General features: G+C 46.9%; 1 protein-coding gene across 1 annotated transcript in view; it reads right to left on the bottom strand.

Annotated features, from left to right (window-relative positions):
- Positions 1-1,489: 1,489 nt before the first annotated feature.
- Positions 1,490-10,184, bottom strand: part of CUNH1orf94 (chromosome unknown C1orf94 homolog) — a 30,544-nt gene continuing 21,849 nt past the window's right edge. Inside the window, exons 5-6 of the mRNA XM_044425196.1 lie at positions 3,598-3,782; positions 1,490-1,565 (exon numbers count right to left, since the gene is read on the bottom strand). Coding sequence (XP_044281131.1) covers positions 1,490-1,565; positions 3,598-3,782 — 261 coding nt within the window. The remainder of the gene's footprint in view (positions 1,566-3,597; positions 3,783-10,184) is intronic.

Below are 10,184 nucleotides of genomic sequence, written 5' to 3'. Positions count from 1 at the left end.
ATTCATTCATTCATTCATTCATTCATTCTGTACTTTACACTGCCAATTATCCTGGCTGGGATCTCTCTTGTCAAATCAGGGTGGTAAAAAGAGTCCCTGTATTTCAGACTCCCTTTACAGTATCCCCCACCACACCCCATAGGCTGAAACATGCCAGGGGTAACAAAATGCCCCAAGATTTGCATAAAATAGTCTATTTTTATACTCCACAAAAGGCCCTAAACAAAAGGCACAAAGGAAGATAATCTTAGTCTCTTTTGAAAGCCAAGCATCTGAGCTAAAGCCTCCAGCCAACAGAAGTCAAATCCACTGGGGGAAAGCATTTTTATGTTGGTTTAAATTCTTTAGGGCAAGCTATTGTTATGCATAGGTAAGGTCAACAGTTTTACAGTTGTGCCTTGTCACAAGAAAGATGAAGTCTTACATTATCTGTAGTAGCTGAGACCTAAAATCTCTTCTTATACCGATTCAAATTTATAGGGTTTCATACTTTCAGGCAAACAAAGGCCTTTTCATATGCAGCCTTTGCCTTAACTGAGGACCTTCTGCCTGGGGGCAAAAATTCCCCCCTTTGCAACTAATGCTGGTTACATATTGACCCACTATGAAGGTTAACTGCTAAAGGGCTGAAAGTACACCGTGGACCTATTCATTCTGGGAACAGTTGTACCCACTGAATTTGGTTGGTGCAAAGGGGTGAGAATTTTTTTTCAGAATGTTTTTGACATGTGTACCCAAAATGTTTCCTATTCCAGAAATGAGGACTTAAGATTATTTTTTTTAAATTAATGTGGGAGAGATTTGCCCATTGCTAGTCATCAATTCCTGATCTGCTGTGCATTTGACTCCTCCTGACAGAATTCAGAGTGCCATGTTGATGGAAAAAATCATGAAATACAGAAGCACTACCTTGTGCCTGTGAACACATTTCATTGCCAGACCTATTTGTGGCCCCCAAAGGGGAAAGAAATATGGAAGCTTTGCCACAGCTCCTGCTCCCCTGCCAGTGCATTTTTTTTCTCCAGCCCTATTTGTACCCCAGCCCCACTTGGTATCAAAGAGGTGACCCATCCCTTAACATGGACATGTCAGCAACTGGTGGGTTGCTCTCACTTTTGAACACCTAACAAGATTTATCAACCCCCCCCCCCCCCCCCAAATCACCAGCGGGGATCATTCCATAGCAACCATCTTTATTACAGCAAAATTCAATTTTAAGCAGCACAGGTATTCATCATAAATAAAACTTTTATATATATTAAGTCTCTCTCACTCTCTCCTGTAAGGAAAAAAAAGTTTTCCAAAAGTACCCAAGTGTTTTGAACAACAATTTCTGTGCTTTTGGATGAATTGCCAACTCACTGTTCCCTTTTGTCACGTTACTGGGACTGGAGTTCCTTAACTTCAGAGCAAAGTGTTCAAAAGGAATATTGTACTGTCCCCAAAATGTTTGCATTACCAAACCAGTAGCCAAAAAGTACCAAGAGTCTTAAAAACTGTTGCCACCTCCATTAGAAGAAAAATAAGGGTTGGTCCTTACAGCCCCAGCTGTGGTAGATGTGAACCTGAGAGAGAACGAGATAGTGAGTCAAGTCTTACTGAGTCTTTAGCAATGTGGGTCTGGCAGTTGCGGTCCAGGGAGGAGGAGTGCTTTTGTGCCACTGAGTCCCCATTCCCCAAAAAGTTGTTGTCAGTGTAGGGTTAGGGTTAGTGGACCACATACTGTCCGGGCAGGAAGAAGGAATTAATGGATTCTGTTCAATCCATTTGGTCAGTCCCATGGACTCTCCCATTCCTGTCTCCCATTCCATTCTTCACTCATCGACAGTATTAGATTTTTCTCAATTTCCCAAATATGCATTTATATCAGAAAGCATGCATGTGAATAGTTGTGCATTTCTGCACCTCCAGAGAGGTGCATATTTCACCCCAAAGATGCATTTTCACACTCTAGCCTATGCAGCAAGATGTGCATTCCAGAAAGTTTAAAAAGAATAAGGACCCAATTTCATGGCATCTGCCCAGCTCATCAAAAGCCGGTCCATTGATGAATCCATCAGTCAGATCCACAGAAATTTCAGTTGCATGCAGATTTCTCCAACATTCCCAGGTAAGCATTAGGTTCTAGAAAGGACTCCCAGACAGAATGGGAAGGAAAGGGGTATCAAGAGAAAATGGACTTTTGGATGGCTTATGAAAAAAATACTTCAGGAGCAGAAGTCTTGGACAGTGAAATATTTTGAGACATGAAAAAAAATCTTTGTTAGGGGAAGTTGTGACTTTTTAAAAATGGAGAAAGCTTTGTCCCCTAGCAAATGCAGACATGCCATTGCTTAATAATGAGGAGCCAAGTTTTTGTCAGGCTATAGCTTCCAACATCCCCAGCCCCTGGCAAAACAACCTGGAGCTGGTGACAATTGGGAACACAACAAAGCACATTGTTCCCCAGCCCTGCCATGGGCACAGCTTCCCCTCTCAAAGTTTGCAATAGTGGGAAAACAAATTTATGCCAACAAGCCTTCCATGGAGTCCTGAAATAAGCAGAAGTCTTGTTTGAGTAAGAACATGGGAGACACAATGGATGGCTTACAGAGACCAATGGAATTACAGAGTTACACCACAATTTTAGCAATAAAAATACTGGGGTTCAGAATTAAGCAAATAGTAAAGTAATACAGTCCTCTAGGCTGAGGAGGGGCAACTCTCCATCTAATTTCAACAGTCCAGCCATTCATGCATTCTGTTCAGAACTCTTGCAAGGGTGAGCTGTCTTTTTCCCCACATCTCACTGGGTGGGGAAAATGGAGAAAAGAAAGAAAGGGCAATAGTAGAAAGAAAGCGTGCGGGGGTGGGGGGGTAACCTACTCACTGTTGGCTTCACCTGTTCTTGCAACTAGCATGAGGCCCCTGACAGATTATCTATGAGCAGGTGTGGCCCTTGACAGAAAGAATGTTGCCTGCTTCTGTTTCAGGCACGCATCCTCTCATCCAGAAAAGTCCAACCATTCCATGTGGGTTCCTCAGTTAATAGAATCGAATCAAGTCAAGTTGAATCATTCACTCGGAAGGGGCCTAGAAGGCCATCGGTCCAGCCTCCTGCTACATGCAGGACTCAAGACACCCATTCAAATACTAACCAGGCCTGACCCCACTTAGCTTCTGAGATTAGGTGTGCAACTTTCCAAGGAGAAGGAGGCTTGCAACTGAGTTGGGGAGGAGCATTTTTCTTCATGTCTGAAACTTTCACAAGTTGCCAACTGTGCAGCAAGCACAGGAGCTCTCCAGCTGCCTCCAAACTCCCCTCTCCTTCCCTTGTGTTCTTTTCAGAGGCACTCTGGGAGGGAAGAGAGGGTGACAGCCACAGTTGGAAAGACTAACTGTAAGCCCCTGTCCTTGTCCCCAGATTCTTTTCAGAGAAGACACTCCCTCCTGCTCCAGTATAAGCTGCCTCTCCATGAAACGACATGCCTTGTATGCATCACTCCACCTTCTTCCCCCACCATTGATGGAGAAAGGAACCCATCAAAAAAAAAAAATAATAATAATAATAAAGTGACTTCCACTCACTGGAGCAGTCACCCAACCAGGCACACTTACCCGTAGGAAGGAGAAAATGGATACTGAGGCCCATCACCTGCCATTGCTGGAGGATCCCGTATGCTACTGGATGGCTTGGCTGCGTTCCTCTGCTGGTACGAGTAGCCAGGCTGCACCAGGGGGATGTAGCTGAGCACAGGGGTGTACGGGGAACGGAAGATCTGCTGAGGGTTGTAGGGAGTCACCTATGAAACAGGAAGGAAGGGGAAATGTCAAGTGATGACGGAAACTTTGGAGAAGATCAGAGCAGCCTGATTCTTGGGAACCCCACAACATAGGAGCAACCCTGCTGGATCAGACTAAAAGCTGATCTAGTCCAGGACTGTGTTCCCAAGAGGGCTGGGCAGGAGCCCAGGCAGGAGCTCAGGCAGGAGAGGAACGCACGGCCACAGTCTCTCCCAGGGCCAGCCCTACACTAGCAGAGCAGGCAGCTGCCTCAGGTACTGGGTGCTGCCGCTGGAAAGAGTTGTCGGACAGTGGAAGACAGGCCAGCGGCCTGCCCTGAGCCTGCTAAACAAGCCTGCATCAACATGCCATCCTCAAATAACATCCAGTCCTGCTGCCAAACTTCTGTACAGGGCATGGGAGTATCTATTGAGGTAAAGTAACCTTAAAATGCAGTACTTTAGGAACTCTGGACAGCATGCTAAAAAGCAGCCATCACCTTGCCAACAAAAGTTCATACAGTCACAATGTATGGCTGTGAAAGTTGGACCATAAGGAAGGCTGAGTGCCCAAGAATTAAGGCCTTTGAATTGTGGTGCTGGAGGAGACTCCTGCGAGTCCCTTGGACCGCAAGGTGATCAAACTGGTCAGTCCTAGAGGAGATCAACCCTGACTGCTCTTTAGAAGGCCAGATACTGAAGATGAAACACAAATATTTTGGCCACCTAGTGAGAAGGAAGGACTCCCTGGAGAAGAGCCTAATGCTGGGAACAATAGATGGCAAAAGAAGAAGAGGACGGCAGAGAATGAGGTGGCTGGATGGAGTCACTGGGGCAGTGGGTGTGGGCTTGGGTGGACTCCAATGGTTGGTGAAGGACAGGAGAGCCTGGAGGAATGTTGTCCATGGGGCCATGATGGGTCAGGCACAACTTTGCAACTAAACAACAACAAACTTCAGGAAAATGCTTGCAAAAACTCTCTTAAGCATAGCTCATCACAAAAATGCTTATTCATTTCCATGTGAATTGGAGAAAAAGCAAAAAATCAAAGTTTGATCTGAACCACACTCAAGACTGGAGGAATTCTGAAGTTAAGGAAATGTTGATAATGAAGAGAAAACAAAATTAGCACATTAATCCATTCCTGTTTTGATAAAACATGCTGATCATTTAGAGACTATGGCATGTGATTTGCCCCTCTCTGCAAATTAAACTACTTTTCATGGTTGTCCCTTACAGTTTAAACATCTGTAATCACTGAAGAATTCATGGAGGACAACCTTCTCAGTAGAGCCTGAATCACAGAGAACAGGAGGAAGAATTCTGTCCCCACTAATCCTCCTCTATGTAGAATCTGACTACCTTCTTTTCCACACCATCTACTCCTTCCTTAACCTCCCCTTCCACATGATCACCCTTCCTTTTCTCCACACAATTTTTGATCTTTTCATCAGGTCATACCTGCTTTATATGGTTAGGAACTCTTTGTCTGTCCCAAGCAGAGGATACTTCTTTGGAGAAGGGGGACTCTGGTTTCCCAAAGGGGCCCTCTCCTATGGCATATCTGTGCAATGACGTCCCCAAGAACCCTTTCAAGTCCATTCTGGGCCAGATGTGCTTTTTAACTCTGTTCCTTCTGCACTGCAGTGGGAGACCAGGTGGGACACTTAGAGCTGTCAGGAGAGCACCCACCAGGCTGCCAGAAGGCACTTTCCCCACAGTTTCCTCAAGAGGAAGGGTCTTGTCTGAAGCAAGGTTCTTCTCATGAATAAGGAGAGCCAGCTATGGCTATGGATCGGGTGGGCCCACTTGGAACTGGTGCCTCAGGAACAGACAGTAGGGAAGCCCTCGAGTTTCCTTAGATGTTTGCTTGCCTAACAGTGTCAGTTCTGCCATTTGTCTCTGGTAATGGACTCTGGACCTCATAGCTTCTAAAAAGTAGACAGCAGGGAAGGGGGGTGCAGTCTGTTTTGAGACCCTGCAGATGAAGTCCATAAATGTCTGAACATGCCGTGTGACTTTGTGGAGCAGATCCTGGCTGTGGGGTTTGACAGGCAGGAGGAGGTGATTTCATCAGAACAGAAAATCTAATCAGGGCGGTTTTCAGCAGCCTGGGAGGTAGCTAGATTCCAGAATGGATTAGCGCTTGCAGCCCCCTTGGGTGGATGGAGAGCCTCAGTCTCTGAAAGAAACACATGAATAATGGAGCCTCCAGTGCTGCCCCTTTTCCCAGGGATGAAGAGCTTGGTCAAGGTTCCTGTTCTTTCTGGGCGAGAGGAGCAGGGACACTGTGGTTCTGATTTTATATCAAAAAGGTCCACATAAGCAACCTTTCTCTGTAATGATTTACTTGGATTTTCCCAACAGCTGCAAATTGGACCTTGGTGAACCTTGGGCAAACATTCCTTCCAGGTCTCTTCTTTCCACTGTACTGTGGAGCAGACTCCTTAAGCATCTGCCTGCCTCACAACCATCTTGCAATCCCTGCTCCTTTCTGCTGCAGCAGCACAACATTCCCCATACCATATAAAACCCTTTCCTTGTTAACAAAGACCATCTTCTCAAGCTAGCCATACATTAACTCTTTCCCTCATTCGTATGTTTATTTCTGCCTATGCTCTAGTTTAGAAGCCTCCGATTTTACTTCAGAAGCTTCTATCCTTGAGCTTCATTTGGGCCAAAATACTCTTCAGCATTGACTGGAGGGGGATCAAGTTTCCATTGGGTCTTCCCTGGGAACAGCAAGAGTGTGACCAACTTCTGATCTACACTTTTTACTGTCTTAGTTCGTCTTTTTGCTGTCCATCCATTGTATTCCCCCATCCCTCTTGTCAGAGCTTAAAATAGAAGTTCTCATTTCAGTGCCAGAGGCTATGCAGGTTTTCTTCAAATGCACATCTGTCAAAGATCATCAAAATCCAGAAGAAACTGATGTCTTCTTTAAGCTTCTGAAATTCTATAATTTATTTTAATGTTCCCTATAAACCAAAGTTGTGCCTATGAGTTTGGAAGTGAAATAGGGCATTGGCCTCTGCTATGGAAGTGTAAGAAACTCCTATCAGGTCATTTTTTCGTCAGGATGTATCCGGTTTACATAGTCCCAGCAGAACAAGGTCTTGGACACAAGTATGGATATTCCTCTGCACACAGTGTGATTTGTGGATCACAATTGTGTAGTCTGTTTGGAAAAGATGCATAAAAAAACACACTTCTGGAAAGTGTTCACAAGTGTGTTCTAATGAACAAGTGGAGAATGCATATATTTCGAAGATGCACGTGGTTATTCCAGTTAGATACATATGAATGAACATATGGACTGATTTTCATGTAGAAAGAAGAAAGTAAAGCTCACAATGTGATCCAGAATTGAGCTGGAACAAGGTGGAATTCAGCGAGCTTTGGTGAGCTAGAGCTGTGCAGATTCACACATCTCTAGTTTTAACATAGCTAGGGGACCTCAAGTTTCATATAAGCCAAAATAGCCTAACCCAACCCAACACAACACAACACTGGAAGGCCCTGTGAGGTTCCAGGATCTATGGGATGCTGGCAGCTATTGCATTTCAGGTTGCAAGTTGTGAGGAAAAATTAAATGGAGGAAGCCGAGTGCTGGCCTGGTTCAGCCTGTAGCAGTATGTCGTTGGGATCTGTGAGGGGGTCGGAATCCACCCGATTCCCCAGGGTCAGATCCCCAAACAATGATCCGCTTTGTTGTGGTTCCCGGTGAGTGTGCCTGGCAGTGGCACCCCTCCATGCCTTTGTTCAGGCTGCTGCAGCGGGCGTGAAAGCAGCCTGTTCTTACTGCAACCTGCATTCCGCGAGGCTTCCTTCCAGCTCAGCTCACTTTCTGAGACCTGGCTGAGCATGAGAGAAATCCCGTGAATCCCCAAGGGACAGATCCTACTGAGTTTTGTCCCAGTCCTACTACTCAGCATCTCTAGTTGTGAGGGAATTAGGTCCGAGGTATGCGTGCCAGGAAGCCTGACCTTTCCCCTTTCCTTGGTCCACTTTGTTCATGCATCCACAAGTCCATTCACAGAGCCAGGGCAGGGAGCCAGTCCTGAACCCAAGCTCCCTGGTGCTCAGTGAGAGAGAGATGAAGGGTTTTGGGGGTGAGCATGCCCTTTTTCTTGCCTTGGGAGTTGTCTTGTCTTCTGGACCATCCCAGAGCAGTAATACCGGTCTTCGGTTCCAATCTGACTGGAGCCCTGTGCAGACGTACACTTGCCATGTGCTAGGAGCACATGAAGGTGCTTTGCCATAGATCCACACTGGTAATTCTATCTTTACACTTCCCAGCATGTGTTTGATGTGGGCACACTGCAAGCACTGCCCAGGAAGAGGAGTGGTACCCCTCTGTCAGCAGGACTTCCAAGAACTGGGTCAGAAACAGATGGGAGCATTGTTGGCCTCCAAAATCAGTTGCAAAAGCAACTGCCTCGCAATACTCAGTGGCAGGGTGGCCACAGGTCTTTTCTTTACATTGGGCAGTCCGCTGTTTGAAAGGCTGCCTGAGGACTGTCCTCTGTTTTGAAAGCATTCTCTGTCTGAGGGCTGTCCAGTCCAATCCGAGTTTAAGGATGACAATCATCCAAAGACAAATCTTTGGATGGCTTCTTCAGGCTGCCGAGAAGTCGCATGTTCTATAGCAGTGTGAGATGGAGTAGCTTTCTATATGAAGAATAATTATTATTTCTGACTTGGATCTATCCATTAGCAGGTGCTTTTTAACATGCAAAGCAGCGTCTTCTTTGTTCTTGATGCATCCCCCTCCCCTGCCCCCAGCAGCACAGCATTGGCCACCTTACCCAAGGGCATGGCTGGCCCTGAGGCAGGTGCACAATGAGGGGGACGTAGCCAGCTGCTCGCACGCACATGTGACAAAGAGGGAAGTGGGGACTCTTCGCTCTAAAAAGCTCCAATGATTGCTCAGCTGCCTGGCTTTTCTGGGAAGGAAAGGTGGGGATTGTGTGGCAGGGTGGTGGTGTTGCTGGGCTGCATGCCTGGCAAGCTCCAGCCCAAAATAAGAGTCCTTCTGTTAGGAGCTGAATAAGGAGGAAGGAGATCCAGTGACTGATGCAAGGGAACAGGCACAGATGCTAAATGACTATTTTGCCTCTGTGTTCTCCCCAAAGCAGGACGGGGGAGATCCACACAGGAGATTAGATGAGGCTGGGGACTTGGGGGCACAGATTAGAGTCACCCCCCTTGAAGTCGAGGGGCTCCTCAGGGCATTGGACATTACAAAGGCACCAGGCCCTGACGGGTTACACCCGAGAGTACTTAGAGAGTTGGCAGGGGTTCTCTCACGCCCGCTGGCCTCCATTTTTGAGGCCTCGTGGAGAACGGGTGAAGTTCCAGAGGACTGGAGGGTGGCATCAGTGGTCCCAGTTTTCAAAAAGGGTAGTAGAAGGGACATGGGGAATTACAGACCTGTTAGCCTTACGTTCATTGTAGGAAAAACGATGGAAAGGCTCATAATAGAGAGAGATCTAGTGATGCTAGATAGGGAAGAGAGGCTGACAGCCACATAACACGGCTTCCGCGAAAAGAGGTCCTGCCAGACAAACCTTGTGGAATTCTATGACAAGGTTTCGAGATGGCTAGATGGAGGGGATGCAGTGGATGTGGTATACCTGGATTTCAGCAAGGCCTTTGACAAAGTGCCCCATAAAGAAACTGAGGAGTTTTGGGATACACCAAAGCACTGTCTGGTGGATTAGGGCATTGACTGACCAAAAGCAGAGGGTAACCATTAATGGGGAATCATCGGGATGGCGGCCAGTGACAAGCTGGGTCCCCCAGGGCTCTGTCCTGGGGCCGATCCTGTTCAATCTTTTCATCAATGACATGGAAGAAGGGGTGAACAGTCTGCTGATCAAATTCACAGATGATACTAAAGCTGGAGCAGTGGCCACAACTGAGGAGCAGGTACTCCAGATCCAAAAGGATCTGGACAGACTATGGAAGTGGGCAGGAGACAACAGGATGGCGTTCAATGTGGATAAGTGCAAGGTCTTGCACTTGGGCCATAGGAATAGGCATCATAAGTACAGGTTAGGTTACAGGTGGCTGGAGAGCAGCACTTGTGAAAGGGAACTTGGGGTGCTGGTTCACTGCAGGCTAAACATGAGCCAGCAGTGTGATGCGGTGGTCAAGAGGGCGAACGCCGCCCTTGGTTGCATAGCCAGAAGTGTGGCTTCTAGATCAAGAGAGGTATTGCTACCACTCTATATGACTCTGGTGTGCCCGCAACTGGAGTATTGTGCTCAGTTTTGGGCCCCTCATTACAGAAAGGATATAGTCAGGTTAGAGTCAGTGCAGCGTAGGGCCACAAGGTTGGTGGCCAGTTTGCAGGGTATGCCGTATGAGTTGAGACTGAGGGAACTGGGTCTCTTCAGCCTGGAAAAGAGGAGACTCAGA

The sequence above is a fragment of the Varanus komodoensis genome, unplaced genomic scaffold (assembly GCF_004798865.1).
Source record: "Varanus komodoensis strain SLA01 unplaced genomic scaffold, ASM479886v1 scaffold15, whole genome shotgun sequence".
NCBI lineage: Eukaryota > Metazoa > Chordata > Lepidosauria > Squamata > Varanidae > Varanus > Varanus komodoensis.
Note: the sequence above shows the minus strand (reverse complement) of the source record. Positions and strands in the feature narration are given on the sequence as shown.